Here is a 17540-nt window from a genome sequence, read left to right on the forward strand (position 1 = left end):
GTAAAGCTTATCTGGTATCCCTCAAAAGTAGGTGATTTTAGGGCCCAGTAACCCGGGCTAGTTGAGCCTTGATAATTAACTTGGTATCCCTGAAAGGCAGGTCTAGCATAGGGCTCGCAGGGTGGTAAAGCTTATCTGGTATCCCTCAAAAGTAGGTGTTTAGATCGCCCGGGAACCTGGGCTAGTTGAGCCCTATTAATGAACTTAGTATCCCTGAGAGGCAGGTCTGGCATAAGGCTCACTGGGTGGTAAAGCTTATCTGGTATCCCTCAAAAGTAGGTGTTTAGATCGCCCGGGAACCCGGGCTAGTTGAGCCTTGATAATTAACTCGGTATCCCTGAAAGGCAGGTCTAGCATAGGGCTCGCTGGGTGGTAAAGCTTATCTGGTATCCCTCAAAAGTAGGTGACTTTAGGGCCCGGGAACCCGGGCTAGTTGAGCCTTGATAATTAACTCGGTATCCCTGAAAGGCAGGTCTAGCATAGGGCTCGCTGTGTGGTAAAGCTTATCTGGTATCCCTCAAAAGTAGGTGTTTAAATCACCAGGGAACCTGGGCTAGTTGAGCCTTGATAATTAACTCGGTATCCCTGAAAGGCAGGTCTAGCATAGGGCTTGCTGGGTGGTAAAGCTTATCTGGTATCCCTCAAAAGTAGGTGTTTAGATCGCCCGGTTACCCGGGCTAGTTGAGCCTTGATAATTAACTCGGTATCCCTGAATGGCAGGTCTAGCATAGGGCTTGCAGGGTGGTAAAACTTATCTGGTATCCCTCAAAAGTAGGTGTTTAGATCGCCCGGTTACCCGGGCTAGTTGAGCCTTGATAATTAACTCGGTATCCCTGAAAGGCAGGTCTAGCATAGGGCTCGCTGGGTGGTAAAGCTTATCTGATATCCCTCAAAAGTAGTTGATTTTAGGGCTCAGGAACCCGGGCTAGTTGATCCTTGATAATTAACTTGGTATCCCTGAAAGGCAGGTCTAGCATAGGTCTCGCTGGGTGGTAAAGCTTATCTGGTATCCCTCAAAATTAGGTGTTTAAATTGCCCGGTTACCCGGGCTAGTTGAGCCTTGATAATTAACTTGGTATCCCTGAAAGGCAGGTGTAGCATAGGTCTCGCTGGGTGGTAAAGCTTATCTGGTATCCCTCAAAAGTAGGTCACTTTAAGGCCTGGTTACCCGGGCTAGTTGAGCCTTGATAATTAACTTGGTATCCCTGAAAGGCAGGTCTAGCATAGGGCTCGCTGGGTGGTAAAGCTTATCTGGTATCCCTCAAAAGTAGGTGATTTTAGGGCTCAGGAACCCGGTCTAGGTGAGTCTTGATAATTAACTCGGAATCCCTGAAAGGCAGCTCTAGCATAGGTCTCGCTGGGTGGTAAAGCTTATCTGGTATCCCTCAAAAGTAGGTGATTTTAGGGCCCAGTAACCCGGGCTAGTTGAGCCTTGATAATTAACTTGGTATCCTTGAAAGGCAGGTCTAGCATAGGGCTCGCAGGGTGGTAAAGCTTATCTGGTATCCCTCAAAAGTAGGTGTTTAGATCGCCCGGGAACCTGGGCTAGATGAGCCCTATTAATGAACTTAGTATCCCTGAAAGGCAGGTCTGGCATGAGGCTCATTGGGTGGTAAAGCTTATCTGGTATCCCTCAAAAGTAGGTGTTTAGATCGCCCGGGAACCCGGGCTAGTTGAGCCTTGATAATTAACTCGGTATCCCTGAAAGGCAGGTCTAGCATAGGGCTCGCTGGGTGGTAAAGCTTATCTGGTATCCCTCAAAAGTAGGTGACTTTAGGGCCCGGGAACCCGGGCTAGTTGAGCCTTGATAATTAACTCGGTATCCCTGAAAGGCAGGTCTAGCATAGGGCTCGCTGTGTGGTAAAGCTTATCTGGTATCCCTCAAAAGTAGGTGTTTAAATCACCAGGGAACCTGGGCTAGTTGAGCCTTGATAATTAACTCGGTATCCCTGAAAGGCAGGTCTAGCATAGGGCTTGCTGGGTGGTAAAGCTTATCTGGTATCCCTCAAAAGTAGGTGTTTAGATCGCCCGGTTACCCGGGCTAGTTGAGCCTTGATAATTAACTCGGTATCCCTGAATGGCAGGTCTAGCATAGGGCTTGCAGGGTGGTAAAACTTATCTGGTATCCCTCAAAAGTAGGTGTTTAGATCGCCCGGTTACCCGGGCTAGTTGAGCCTTGATAATTAACTCGGTATCCCTGAAAGGCAGGTCTAGCATAGGGCTCGCTGGGTGGTAAAGCTTATCTGATATCCCTCAAAAGTAGGTGATTTTAGGGCTCAGGAACCCGGGCTAGTTGATCCTTGATAATTAACTTGGTATCCCTGAAAGGCAGGTCTAGCATAGGTCTCGCTGGGTGGTAAAGCTTATCTGGTATCCCTCAAAATTAGGTGTTTAAATCGCCCGGTTACCCGGGCTAGTTGAGCCTTGATAATTAACTTGGTATCCCTGAAAGGCAGGTTTAGCATAGGTCTCGCTGGGTGGTAAAGCTTATCTGGTATCCCTCAAAAGTAGGTGACTTAAGGCCTGGTTACCCGGGCTAGTTGAGCCTTGATAATTAACTCGGTATCCCTGAAAGGCAGGTCTAGCATAGGGCTCGCTGGGTGGTAAAGCTTATCTGGTATCCCTCAAAAGTAGGTGACTTTAGGGCCCGGGAACCCGGGCTAGTTGAGCCTTGATAATTAACTTGGTATCCCTGAAAGGCAGGTCTAGCATAGGTCTCGCTGGGTGGTAAAGCTTATCTGGTATCCCTCAAAAGTAGGTGTTTAAATCGCCCGGTTACCCGGGCTAGTTGAGCCTTGATAATTAACTCGGTATCCCTGAAAGGCAGGTCTAGCATAGGGCTCGCTGGGTGGTAAAGCTTATCTGGTATCCCTCAAAAGTAGGTGACTTTAGGGCCCGGGAACCCGGGCTAGTTGAGCCTTGATAATTAACTTGGTATCCCTGAAAGGCAGGTCTAGCATAGGTCTCGCTGGGTGGTAAAGCTTATCTGGTATCCCTCAAAAGTAGGTGTTTAGATCGCCCGGTTACCCGGGCTAGTTGAGCCTTGATAATTAACTTGGTATCCCTGAAAGGCAGGTCTAGCATAGGGCTCGCTGGGTGGTAAAGCTTATCTGGTATCCCTCAAAAGTAGGTGTTTAGATCGCCCGGTTACCCAGGCTAGTTGAGCCTTGATAATTAACTTGGTATCCCTGAAAGGCAGGTCTAGCATAGGGCTCGCAGGGTGGTAAAGCTTATCTGGTATCCCTCAAAAGTAGGTGACTTTAGGGCCCGGGAACCCGGGCTAGTTGAGCCTTGATAATTAACTCGGTATCCCTGAAAGGCAGGTCTAGCATAGGGCTCGCTGGGTGGTAAAGCTTATCTGGTATCCCTCAAAAGTAAGTGTTTAGATCGCCCTGTTACCCGGGCTAGTTGAGCCTTGATAATTAACTCGGTATCCCTGAAAGGCATGTCTAGCATAGGGCTCGCTGGGTGGTAAAGCTTATCTGGTATCCCTCAAAAGTAGGTGTTTAGATCGCCCGGTTACCCGGGCTAGTTGAGCCTTGATAATTAACTCGGTATCCCTGAAAGGCAGGTCTAGCATAGCGCTCGCTGGGTGGTAAAGCTTATCTGGTATCCCTCAAAAGTAGGTGACTTTAGGGCCCGGTTACCTGGGCTAGTTGAGCCTTGATAATTAACTCGGTATCCCTGAAAGGCAGGTCTAGCATAGGGTTCGCTGGGTGGTAAAGCTTATCTGGTATCCCTCAAAAGTAAGTGTTTAGATCGCCCGGTTACCCGGGCTAGTTGAGCCTTGATAATTAACTCGGTATCCCTGAAAGGCAGGTCTAGCATAGGGCTCGCAGGGTGGTAAAGCTTATCTGGTATCCCTCAAAAGTAAGTGTTTAGATCGCCCGGTTACCCGGGCTAGTTGAGCCTTGATAATTAACTCGGTATCCCTGAAAGGCAGGTCTAGCATAGGGCTCGCAGGGTGGTAAAGCTTATCTGGTATCGCTCAAAAGTAGGTGTTTAGATCGCCCGGTTACCCGGGCTAGTTGAGCCTTGATAATTAACTCGGTATCCCTGAAAGGCAGGTCTAGCATAGGGCTCGCTGGGTGGTAAAGCTTATCTGGTATCCCTCAAAAGTAGGTGTTTAGATCGCCCGGTTACCCGGGCTAGTTGAGCCTTGATAATTAACTCGGTATCCCTGAAAGGCAGGTCTAGCATAGGGCTCGCAGGGTGGTAAAACTTATCTGGTATCCCTCAAAAGTAGGTGTTTAGATCGCCCGGTTACCCGGGCTAGTTGAGCCTTGATAATTAACTCGGTATCCCTGAAAGGCAGGTCTAGCATAGGTCTCGCTGGGTGGTAAAGCTTATCTGGTATCCCTCAAAATTAGGTGTTTAAATCGCCCGGTTACCCGGGCTAGTTGAGCCTTGATAATTAACTTGGTATCCCTGAAAGGCAGGTGTAGCATAGGTCTCGCTGGGTGGTAAAGCTTATCTGGTATCCCTCAAAAGTAGGTGACTTTAAGGCCTGGTTACCCGGGCTAGTTGAGCCTTGATAATTAACTCGGTATCCCTGAAAGGCAGGTCTAGCATAGGGCTCGCTGGGTGGTAAAGCTTATCTGGTATCCCTCAAAAGTAGGTGATTTTAGGGTTCAGGAACCCGGTCTAGTTGAGTCTGGATAATTAACTCGGAATCCCTGAAAGGCAGCTCTAGCATAGGGCTCGCTGGGTGGTAAAGCTTATCTGGTATCCCTCAAAAGTAGGTGATTTTAGGGCCCAGTAACCCGGGCTAGTTGAGCCTTGATAATTAACTTGGTATCCTTGAAAGGCAGGTCTAGCATAGGGCTCGCAGGGTGGTAAAGCTTATCTGGTATCCCTCAAAAGTAGGTGTTTAGATCGCCCGGGAACCTGGGCTAGTTGAGCCCTATTAATGAACTTAGTATCCCTGAGAGGCAGGTCTGGCATAAGGCTCACTGGGTGGTAAAGCTTATCTGGTATCCCTCAAAAGTAGGTGTTTAGATCGCCCGGGAACCCGGGCTAGTTGAGCCTTGATAATTAACTCGGTATCCCTGAAAGGCAGGTCTAGCATAGGGCTCGCTGGGTGGTAAAGCTTATCTGGTATCCCTCAAAAGTAGGTGACTTTAGGGCCCGGGAACCCGGGCTAGTTGAGCCTTGATAATTAACTCGGTATCCCTGAAAGGCAGGTCTAGCATAGGGCTCGCTGTGTGGTAAAGCTTATCTGGTATCCCTCAAAAGTAGGTGTTTAAATCACCAGGGAACCTGGGCTAGTTGAGCCTTGATAATTAACTCGGTATCCCTGAAAGGCAGGTCTAGCATAGGGCTTGCTGGGTGGTAAAGCTTATCTGGTATCCCTCAAAAGTAGGTGTTTAGATCGCCCGGTTACCCGGGCTAGTTGAGCCTTGATAATTAACTCGGTATCCCTGAATGGCAGGTCTAGCATAGGGCTTGCAGGGTGGTAAAACTTATCTGGTATCCCTCAAAAGTAGGTGTTTAGATCGCCCGGTTACCCGGGCTAGTTGAGCCTTGATAATTAACTCGGTATCCCTGAAAGGCAGGTCTAGCATAGGGCTCGCTGGGTGGTAAAGCTTATCTGATATCCCTCAAAAGTAGTTGATTTTAGGGCTCAGGAACCCGGGCTAGTTGATCCTTGATAATTAACTTGGTATCCCTGAAAGGCAGGTCTAGCATAGGTCTCGCTGGGTGGTAAAGCTTATCTGGTATCCCTCAAAATTAGGTGTTTAAATTGCCCGGTTACCCGGGCTAGTTGAGCCTTGATAATTAACTTGGTATCCCTGAAAGGCAGGTGTAGCATAGGTCTCGCTGGGTGGTAAAGCTTATCTGGTATCCCTCAAAAGTAGGTCACTTTAAGGCCTGGTTACCCGGGCTAGTTGAGCCTTGATAATTAACTTGGTATCCCTGAAAGGCAGGTCTAGCATAGGGCTCGCTGGGTGGTAAAGCTTATCTGGTATCCCTCAAAAGTAGGTGATTTTAGGGCTCAGGAACCCGGTCTAGGTGAGTCTTGATAATTAACTCGGAATCCCTGAAAGGCAGCTCTAGCATAGGTCTCGCTGGGTGGTAAAGCTTATCTGGTATCCCTCAAAAGTAGGTGATTTTAGGGCCCAGTAACCCGGGCTAGTTGAGCCTTGATAATTAACTTGGTATCCTTGAAAGGCAGGTCTAGCATAGGGCTCGCAGGGTGGTAAAGCTTATCTGGTATCCCTCAAAAGTAGGTGTTTAGGTCGCCCGGGAACCTGGGCTAGATGAGCCCTATTAATGAACTTAGTATCCCTGAAAGGCAGGTCTGGCATAAGGCTCATTGGGTGGTAAAGCTTATCTGGTATCCCTCAAAAGTAGGTGTTTAGATCGCCCGGGAACCCGGGCTAGTTGAGCCTTGATAATTAACTCGGTATCCCTGAAAGGCAGGTCTAGCATAGGGCTCGCTGGGTGGTAAAGCTTATCTGGTATCCCTCAAAAGTAGGTGACTTTAGGGCCCGGGAACCCGGGCTAGTTGAGCCTTGATAATTAACTCGGTATCCCTGAAAGGCAGGTCTAGCATAGGGCTCGCTGTGTGGTAAAGCTTATCTGGTATCCCTCAAAAGTAGGTGTTTAAATCACCAGGGAACCTGGGCTAGTTGAGCCTTGATAATTAACTCGGTATCCCTGAAAGGCAGGTCTAGCATAGGGCTTGCTGGGTGGTAAAGCTTATCTGGTATCCCTCAAAAGTAGGTGTTTAGATCGCCCGGTTACCCGGGCTAGTTGAGCCTTGATAATTAACTCGGTATCCCTGAATGGCAGGTCTAGCATAGGGCTTGCAGGGTGGTAAAACTTATCTGGTATCCCTCAAAAGTAGGTGTTTAGATCGCCCGGTTACCCGGGCTAGTTGAGCCTTGATAATTAACTCGGTATCCCTGAAAGGCAGGTCTAGCATAGGGCTCGCTGGGTGGTAAAGCTTATCTGATATCCCTCAAAAGTAGGTGATTTTAGGGCTCAGGAACCCGGGCTAGTTGATCCTTGATAATTAACTTGGTATCCCTGAAAGGCAGGTCTAGCATAGGTCTCGCTGGGTGGTAAAGCTTATCTGGTATCCCTCAAAATTAGGTGTTTAAATCGCCCGGTTACCCGGGCTAGTTGAGCCTTGATAATTAACTTGGTATCCCTGAAAGGCAGGTTTAGCATAGGTCTCGCTGGGTGGTAAAGCTTATCTGGTATCCCTCAAAAGTAGGTGACTTAAGGCCTGGTTACCCGGGCTAGTTGAGCCTTGATAATTAACTCGGTATCCCTGAAAGGCAGGTCTAGCATAGGGCTCGCTGGGTGGTAAAGCTTATCTGGTATCCCTCAAAAGTAGGTGACTTTAGGGCCCGGGAACCCGGGCTAGTTGAGCCTTGATAATTAACTTGGTATCCCTGAAAGGCAGGTCTAGCATAGGTCTCGCTGGGTGGTAAAGCTTATCTGGTATCCCTCAAAAGTAGGTGTTTAAATCGCCCGGTTACCCGGGCTAGTTGAGCCTTGATAATTAACTCGGTATCCCTGAAAGGCAGGTCTAGCATAGGGCTCGCTGGGTGGTAAAGCTTATCTGGTATCCCTCAAAAGTAGGTGACTTTAGGGCCCGGGAACCCGGGCTAGTTGAGCCTTGATAATTAACTTGGTATCCCTGAAAGGCAGGTCTAGCATAGGTCTCGCTGGGTGGTAAAGCTTATCTGGTATCCCTCAAAAGTAGGTGTTTAGATCGCCCGGTTACCCGGGCTAGTTGAGCCTTGATAATTAACTTGGTATCCCTGAAAGGCAGGTCTAGCATAGGGCTCGCTGGGTGGTAAAGCTTATCTGGTATCCCTCAAAAGTAGGTGTTTAGATCGCCCGGTTACCCGGGCTAGTTGAGCCTTGATAATTAACTTGGTATCCCTGAAAGGCAGGTCTAGCATAGGGCTCGCAGGGTGGTAAAGCTTATCTGGTATCCCTCAAAAGTAGGTGACTTTAGGGCCCGGGAACCCGGGCTAGTTGAGCCTTGATAATTAACTCGGTATCCCTGAAAGGCAGGTCTAGCATAGGGCTCGCTGGGTGGTAAAGCTTATCTGGTATCCCTCAAAAGTAAGTGTTTAGATCGCCCTGTTACCCGGGCTAGTTGAGCCTTGATAATTAACTCGGTATCCCTGAAAGGCAGGTCTAGCATAGGGCTCGCTGGGTGGTAAAGCTTATCTGGTATCCCTCAAAAGTAGGTGTTTAGATCGCCCGGTTACCCGGGCTAGTTGAGCCTTGATAATTAACTCGGTATCCCTGAAAGGCAGGTCTAGCATAGCGCTCGCTGGGTGGTAAAGCTTATCTGGTATCCCTCAAAAGTAGGTGACTTTAGGGCCCGGTTACCTGGGCTAGTTGAGCCTTGATAATTAACTCGGTATCCCTGAAAGGCAGGTCTAGCATAGGGTTCGCTGGGTGGTAAAGCTTATCTGGTATCCCTCAAAAGTAAGTGTTTAGATCGCCCGGTTACCCGGGCTAGTTGAGCCTTGATAATTAACTCGGTATCCCTGAAAGGCAGGTCTAGCATAGGGCTCGCAGGGTGGTAAAGCTTATCTGGTATCCCTCAAAAGTAAGTGTTTAGATCGCCCGGTTACCCGGGCTAGTTGAGCCTTGATAATTAACTCGGTATCCCTGAAAGGCAGGTCTAGCATAGGGCTCGCAGGGTGGTAAAGCTTATCTGGTATCGCTCAAAAGTAGGTGTTTAGATCGCCCGGTTACCCGGGCTAGTTGAGCCTTGATAATTAACTCGGTATCCCTGAAAGGCAGGTCTAGCATAGGGCTCGCTGGGTGGTAAAGCTTATCTGGTATCCCTCAAAAGTAGGTGTTTAGATCGCCCGGTTACCCGGGCTAGTTGAGCCTTGATAATTAACTCGGTATCCCTGAAAGGCAGGTCTAGCATAGGGCTCGCAGGGTGGTAAAACTTATCTGGTATCCCTCAAAAGTAGGTGTTTAGATCGCCCGGTTACCCGGGCTAGTTGAGCCTTGATAATTAACTCGGTATCCCTGAAAGGCAAGTCTAGCATAGGGCTCGCTGGGTGGTAAAGCTTATCTGATATCTCTCAAAAGTAGGTGACTTTAGGGCCCGGGAACCCGGGCTAGTTGAGCCTTGATAATTAACTCGGTATCCCTGAAAGGCAGGTCTAGCATAGGGCTCGCTGGGTGGTAAAGCTTATCTGGTATCCCTCAAAAGTAGGTGTTTAGATCGCCCGGTTACCCGGGCTAGTTGAGCCTTGATAATTAACTCGGTATCCCTGAAAGGCAGGTCTAGCATAGGGCTCGCAGGGTGGTAAAGCTTATCTGGTATCGCTCAAAAGTAGGTGTTTAGATCGCCCGGTTACCCGGGCTAGTTGAGCCTTGATAATTAACTCGGTATCCCTGAAAGGCAGGTCTAGCATAGGGCTCGCAGGGTGGTAAAGCTTATCTGGTATCGCTCAAAAGTAGGTGTTTAGATCGCCCGGTTACCCGGGCTAGTTGAGCCTTGATAATTAACTCGGTATCCCTGAAAGGCAGGTCTAGCATAGGGCTCGCTGGGTGGTAAAGCTTATCTGGTATCCCTCAAAAGTAGGTGTTTAGATCGCCCGGTTACCCGGGCTAGTTGAGCCTTGATAATTAACTCGGTATCCCTGAAAGGCAGGTCTAGCATAGGGCTCGCAGGGTGGTAAAACTTATCTGGTATCCCTCAAAAGTAGGTGTTTAGATCGCCCGGTTACCCGGGCTAGTTGAGCCTTGATAATTAACTCGGTATCCCTGAAAGGCAAGTCTAGCATAGGGCTCGCTGGGTGGTAAAGCTTATCTGATATCTCTCAAAAGTAGGTGACTTTAGGGCCCGGGAACCCGGGCTAGTTGAGCCTTGATAATTAACTCGGTATCCCTGAAAGGCAGGTCTAGCATAGGGCTCGCTGGGTGGCAAAGCTTATCTGGTATCCCTCAAAAGTAGGTGTTTAGATCTCCCGGGAACCTGGGCTAGTTGAGCCTTATTAAGTAACTTGGTATCCCTGAAAGGCAGGGCTAGCATAGGCTTCGCTGGGTGGCAAAGCTTATCTGGTATCCCTCAAAAGTAGGTGTTTACATCGCCCTGGATCTTGAGTTAGTTTGGTCTTAATAATTAACTCGATATCCAAAAGCAGGTTTTGAGGAATGGTCTTTTTAGTGAATTATAATGTTGAATGAAAGTTTTGAGTTGATTTTGTGTACTGAATGAGGGGGGGGGGGTAATTAAAATAATTTCTATGATTAACTTTTGATCAAAAATACCCTTCTGTACTTTCAAAAATAATTTCTAAAGATATGTTACTTTGACCACCGCTAGATATCATCAGTTTTGCTTTTAATAAGACTTCTTATTAAATATTATTTTTTTCCATGTTGCATTCGCTGTTTTATCTACTTCCTAGGGGCGAGATCGAAAGTTCAATGTCTGACAAAAAAACTAAATTCACATAGTTTTTACGTCCCCCCCCCCCTATCCGCCCCCACAACGACCCCCTAAACTAGATATGATGAGTGTTTAAACTATAATCGATTAACAAGTAAGAACAAACGAGTATAAATAACTCTGTATACCCTATCTTCTGTTTATTCACAAATGAAGGTGTAGATTAAAACTATCAAATGTTCATTAAAATGTAATATCGTCATGTAGTTTTAACAGTCACTTGTCTTTCTCCTTTTTCGACTAATGTGTAATCGATGTCGGATGAGAGAAACTTACAGAAGTTTTAACACCCCCCCCCCCCTCCTCCCCCTAACTATTTGAATTTAGATTTTTATCCGAAATCAATCTGTTGATCTCGCCCCTTACAGTTTTTTATATCAAATTTCTTACTGTTTTTAACATCTGAGAGAATTAGGGTTTGATTAATTATGTTAATTAAATAATACTCTGTATACTTTCTATCAAATCGTATTTCTCTCCATATTGCGTTCATTGCTTTATTTATTTCTTACATTTTTAATAGTTCAGCTAATTAGGGTTTAATTAGTAATCTTAATTAGGAAAAAAAATCCCAACAATTTTCTTTGCCTTCTTTGTCGTAAACACATTTCTTTACGAAATTATTCGACGTACGACTTATCTTTCTATCTATGATCAGGGGCAAGTAACTCGTGGGTCACCTGCTTTTGAGGGATACCATCTAGTCATAACCTGGTAAGGTGGCAGGGGACAGTTTCTTTGGTTTTGAAACATGTGGATAGGGGGTATACACCTAAGTCAGATTATGACAGACTAATGAAAAATGATATTTCCCTTTTATGTCAATACTTGTATTTCATATTAGTGTAGTTAATAAATTATGACCCTAAATTACATGTAATCTATAAATACTGGTGCTGGTGCACAAAACATGCTCTGAGCAGGTTCCCCTTTTTTGCTTTGATTTTCCCTCATTTGGGCTAATCCGCACCACCCCCACACCATCACAGTACCAAACATGGGGATTTAGACACTGTGCACAATCAAGAACCCTATCTGCCCTTCTCAAAAATCTACCTCTCATATGGGGCCATCCACCTTCCCTCACAGCTACAGACCTTTTGCTAGACCCTGCATGTTTTCACCGGAATTTCTTCAGCAACTGACCACGTGTCTTAGTTTCGTATTTGCACCCATCTATATGCTAGGAATCATGGTGACACCTACATGTTGTAAATCAACATTTTTACTAAGCACTCAGCTACATTTGACATGCATCCTAAAATTATTGTATACATTTTTACACATGTAATATCACTTCAAATACAGGGTAATTCCATTTTTTGAAAAAGTTGACCGGGCCTATAGTCCGAAACTGTCCCCTGCTACCTAAGTATGGCATACCAAAGTCGTTCGTATGACTTAAGTAAGTCGTACATATACTCTTACGCGAAACAAGGTAGCAGGGGCACTTTCGCACTATAGGTCCTGTCAACTGCCCATTAAAGACCCTTTAAATCAGTAGCTGCATTGATTCCTTAGACTTTAATTATATATGCCGTTAACATAAGCAACATTCTTCGTCATAAAAAAGTGCGGTTTTGTATTGCAGCATATTTCAAGTGTTCACCCTGTAAGTACACTTGTACTATTGCATCCAAACTTTCTGTTAGCAAACACACTCTACAGTGCCTAGGTATAGACCATCTTATACATAACCCACCTACGTGCTTTTGTTCTTTATCTTCTTTCTGGACAGGTCATTACTCGTAATAGTAAAATAGCTGAAAATGACGATCTGAAGTCCACTTCTGCTTCATACTTAATACTTAGATATTTTATTGAAAGTAGACATTAACGGCAGACTGGCAACTCCCCATATTTATGTAGCAATATTCCATTATCACCCACATGTGGTGTATATATTATCTCAACTGATTCGATACACAAGAGCTTCTTCTGCGTATAGTCAGGTTTAAATCGAGGCAAGCTACTGAAAAACAAGTTGATGGTACAGGTGTTTCAACAGTCTCGATTGAAGTCAGCATTTCGCAAATTATATGGTCGTTATAACGATCTAGTTCGTCAATACAACCTATCATTGGGTCAAATGCTGTCTGCTGTGTTTCATACCAATTGTTAGGCCGTTCTTGACACACTGATTTTGACTACGGATAACTCCGTTTACCTGATCAGGATGTGGGGCTCGCGGCGGGTGTGACCGGTCGACAGGGGATGCTTACTCCTCCTAGGCAGCTGATCCCACCTCTGTTGTGTCCAGGTGTACGTGTTTGTCCAACAATTTATTTTATATTGCTTGTAGAAGTTATGTGATTGATCACTGTTCGTTATCTTCGCCTTTCATGACATTCCAACGCTCCTCAAAATCCATTAAATCGTATACTCTGTTTATTTACTTATTTTGTATTCTTAGGGGGGCAGGATTTATTTACAAGCTTCTACATACGAAGAAAAAATATATTGTATCTTCAACTCGATATTTGGATATGTTGACGACGTCTAGTAACAATACTCATATCCATTCATGAAAAAGCGACGATACCGAACAGTGACAAATGTTGTATGTGTAATCATTACATTCCATTGAACTCGAAATAAAAGACACCATAACCTTAAACAGCTGCTCTACATTTGAATATTTCATTGAACATGTATGTTAACATTGACGGTAAGGCTATCTCAAACTAACTGTTTTGATGAGTGCCTATAGTCAGTTAACTTCTTGAGTAACACGACTTATACCAATGTACATGCATGTAGTTTGCTGATCTACACTATAAGAAAGCGATGAGACTCTAGCTACATAATTAGTTGGTAGCTTATCTACTTTGGACTTAACGTTGTATTCATGAAAACACAAATGCTCATCAATTGTTTGTAGGTATAAATGATGAGGGAGGGGGGGGGGGTAAATGTCTATTATCTCCTATCGGGATTCGAGGGAACCGTCACGTGTATATCCCAACATGCTTCAAGCAAATCAGATTTCATCACAATAATTCATATCATATAATACAGCCTAACACACGGTTTTGTATTACCTCAGCAGTGACTAGTAAACCAGAAGAGACACTGTCACGTGAGTGCAGGTTTACATAGCAATCTTGACCTGACATACAAAGATTATATCATGGTAAGACTTTAAGACCGGGACGCCCGGCATTATCTTCAGTTTGTGGCCGCTGATTGTTTTTTTAATTTAGTGACAATGGCGATAGCTTACTTGATATATCTATGCTGTGCGTCATCGTTTCTCATTGTGGATTGTCAAAAGTGAGTTGTATTTTAAACATGGTAATGATTTAATACACGTTTAAATTCCAATGACGTTTCCGGAATTTACAAGGTGGGCAAAATTACAATTCGAGATTTTTTTTTGATTTTTTTTTTTTTTTGTATTCTTTATTTTTCGAGATGATTATGGTACATTTCATGGCTACAATTTGCACCCGAAATATATGTTTAATTTAATGATTTAAATGAAACTGTAAGATCTTTTCATGTGAGCCTATATTTTGTATATTTTCTGGGATTGATGAGATTGCTCGCTGTTCGTTATCTTCACATTTCATTGTTCAGTTTACCTGATCAAGTCGTGTGTAATTGGTTAACATAGGATGCTTACTCTTTATACACCTTAATCTCACTTCGGCTGTTTCCGTGAGTCCGCGTTTGACCTACTTTCTCTTTTGTGTTCTCTATGGAATTTATAGATCGATAACAGTGACTGTTCGTCATTTTCACTTTTTCATATAATGTATCTCACAGACTTGATACCACCGAACATAAGCTTTTCTACCGTCCTATAAACAATCTCGTTAATGATTATGTGCAAGCATATGAATAATTGTGTATAAGCAATCCCGTAAATACCGATGTACAAACAGTTGGTAAATAATGCTTTAGAATCAATGCTGTAAATAATGCTGTATAAATAATCCTATAGAAACGTGGTATATAAGTCTGTGATCAATGCTGTAAACAACTCTGTAAACAGTTTTATTTTAGCTTTCATTTCGTTGTACGAGACTTAATCCGATACTTTATACACAGTAGGTTGAATATATCTCACATGCCGGTGGGTTTTTTTTTTATGTTTTTTGTTTTTGGCGGTAGTATGATTTGACGATGTCCAAGGATTCCCCAAAAGAAAAATCGCTAAATTGAAGTAAATCAGTATATATATGTACACACATCGTATTCAAATGAAATAAAACTGAACTCATCGAAATTTTATCCACCAAAGTAAATTGTATTTTTTTTTTTTTTTTTTTTTTTTTTTTTTTTTTTTTTTTTATAGATCCATGTGTCCCGCCAAAAACTGGCAATATATACAGTAGTTGGTTTACAATATTGTCGCTAGATGTTCTGCAGAAAAAGATGTATACCATTTTCCTATACACTTTTACAAAATTGTAATATTCAATACAATATTGAATCTCTGGTAGATTTTGTGACTTTCATTCTTTAAAGCAGATAAACCCTTCCCACATTCTTTCCAAGACGTGCACTTTCAGGTGAAATGTCTTTGCTTTAATTTTATTACATCGTTTTGAATTTTCATTAGATCGATTAAACTCCATTCCTACGATTCCCTGATTTCCCATCTCGCCAACGGATCAGACGTCCGGTATTTCTTTGACACTTCCGGTTGCGCGCCACATACTGTGAGGTCAAGGGGAGACAACCCGGTGTTTGGTGGCACGGTCAGTTTGTTTGGCGTCATCAAAGACACCGGACAAGGCACGGGAGTAACATTTTTCAGCCATGTACGATACATAGACGAGAATCCCAAGGGTATATGTATATACTTACATTATCGAATAACATAATATTTGCAATGTTTGTTATAATGGTATTGATAACTCCCCTGTTACTTTGTATAGGTGTGTTTTTTATTAGATTTAAACGAAGAAATACAGTCGATGTGGATTACCAATGACGTGGCCGAGATATTCTGGGGAAAACCTGGCTTCTTTGTAAACAATACTGATGGCGTAGATGGGATATTTTGTAACTGGACAAGAGGAGAGGGGAAGTAAGGACAGACGCTACACTCTAATAACTTCCCATAAACCAATAATATACGCATGCGCAGTTGTTATTTATATCTCTATTACAGAATTAAGATAAGAAAGGATACACAGGATATAAAGCTATTGGCGTTGATTTATTTTTATCGGAACTTGATTATGCTTCATTAGAGCTCGGGTGTACAAAAAATACACGTATCATTTTAAAGATTGTTTATCCTTTCTATTCTTCCACAGTATATGGGTAAAACAACATTCGGAACAAAAGCAGCTGACGTCATTCAGTGATATTCAGACCATGCTGACTTCCGGTGAAGACATTCGGTGGGTGGTGAATTTAGGAGGCTGTAAATGTTCGCCAGATTCCGGTAAATGTCAGGAAGGGTCATTTGGAGACACTGTAAGAGGTAACTGTTAAATTCTGCCAGTTTCTAAACTTTCGTTCGGCAGCTAAATATTATTTTGTATTTTGACGTTTCAAGCAGAATGAGAGAGAGAGAGATTATTGAAGCCATGGAAACACAAGTGTTAATCAAAGTGAAAGGATTTAACAGAAGAAAAAAATGCGCTATAAACAAATTAGATTTTAATAAATATTTTCCAGATTTCAAAATTCATCAGAACGGTTCTATAAGTTTCTCTTCCTCCATGACGGCGATTATTCCTCTTTCCTGGCGGTATGTCCGGTTTATCGCTTTCGGACACATTTACCAAAACAACACGGCCAGTTTTATGGTGTCCGAGTTAGACCCCACAACATGGGATAATGGCGGTAACTTCATGGTATCCTGTCCAATAGCCTCAACCTCCACCACAACAGGAGCTAAATTTTACATCAACAATGAATAAAAAGTCTGGAGAAATTTTGTGGATTATCATTTACCTAATAATTTGTTGCATCACCTATCCAAATTTTTCTCCCGTCGAGGCCAATTTTGTATCAAATCTGGAATACTTTGTTCGAATTTTAGAACGTAATGTCTGCTTCCGGCTTTCTGCCCATCGAAGTCAGAAAGACAATTTATTCTTCCGCATTCAGAACATACATGCATGCAGCGTTTCCTACGTGTACATTCATTACCGAAATTCCACACACTAATGGTACTGTGAAGATGCGGTGTCGATGGCATCAAGTATTTCATGGTATGACGTATCCTATTTCAAATGCGACCCTTTATAGACCACGCATACCGTTCCCCATGCGTCACGCTACGTCACGCACAGATAATTTTCTAACCAGAGTGTTAGGCCTTCATGAGTGTAAAGCGTGAAAGTTCATAGCAACCCGTCTCGATTAAAAAAAATAATACGCAGAACAAGCTCTAACTTGCACATCAAATCAGTGGAGAGACAAACACCATATGCATGTGATAATGGAATATTGCTACATAAATATGGGAAGTTGACGAAAGAGAAGCTGACGTCACTCGTTTGTCATAAAGTTGCCGTTAACACATATTTTCAATAAAATATCCAAGAATGAGGCAGACATGAAACACTATGTCGGTCTTTTATACCAAATTCACTGGGGTGTGTCGTATCGACCTACACTGTACGACTGAAAATGATTATTGTTAATAGATAAAACGTCGTCGATACATCATGTTTAAAGTTTATACCAAACTTGTGGAGCACATCACTGTAGGTTGATAGCATATGACGTGTCATTTTGGAAGACCTATATCTATAAATATCTGTCCTTGAATCACGTGCACACTGCATTCAGAATGAGGTCAGTTCCGTTCCGAAGCACACACTCGCCGCGACCTTTTCATCTTTATCCCGCTGCCAATATCTAGACGTGTTAGCGTTTACTTTATATGTCCACGAAATCGGAGCTGTATTGTTTTTGGTATGTCAATGTATTGTTTGTGTTTGTTTGCAATTTCAACCAAAAGTAAATGGCGTAGCTTGTAACACTTACTGAACTGATAGGTAAAAATGGCAATGTATATTATGTATTATCTGTAGGACAAGGTCATTCATCACGGTAAAACTAGCGAAAATTATATGTGACCACGTTCGAAGGCAAAGAGTTCGAGAGCTGTTCGATATGTAAT

The 17540-nt window shown here is 43.7% G+C and overlaps 1 protein-coding gene across 1 annotated transcript; it reads left to right on the top strand.

Moving 5' to 3' along the window:
* The first annotated feature begins 13570 nt into the window (after positions 1-13570).
* Positions 13571-16344, top strand: LOC125673071 (uncharacterized). Its single transcript, XM_048909340.2, has 5 exons — positions 13571-13720; positions 15015-15244; positions 15350-15485; positions 15718-15887; positions 16085-16344. Exons 1-5 carry the CDS (start codon positions 13656-13658, stop codon positions 16327-16329), a joined length of 846 nt encoding a protein of 281 aa, XP_048765297.1. The 5' UTR covers positions 13571-13655; the 3' UTR covers positions 16330-16344.
* The last annotated feature ends 1196 nt before the right edge of the window (positions 16345-17540 follow it).

This window comes from Ostrea edulis, chromosome 3, assembly GCF_947568905.1.
Source record: "Ostrea edulis chromosome 3, xbOstEdul1.1, whole genome shotgun sequence".
Lineage (NCBI taxonomy): Eukaryota > Metazoa > Mollusca > Bivalvia > Ostreida > Ostreidae > Ostrea > Ostrea edulis.

Bases quoted from the DNA above. Each gene is read 5' to 3' on its own strand.
- LOC125673071 (XM_048909340.2), top strand. From the start codon at position 13,656: ATGGCGATAGCTTACTTGATATATCTATGCTGTGCGTCATCGTTTCTC. The intron at 13,721-15,014 runs GTGAGTTGTATT...AATTTTCATTAG, and splicing joins CTCATTGTGGATTGTCAAAA to ATCGATTAAACTCCATTCCT. The intron at 15,486-15,717 runs GTAAGGACAGAC...ATTCTTCCACAG, and splicing joins TGGACAAGAGGAGAGGGGAA to TATATGGGTAAAACAACATT.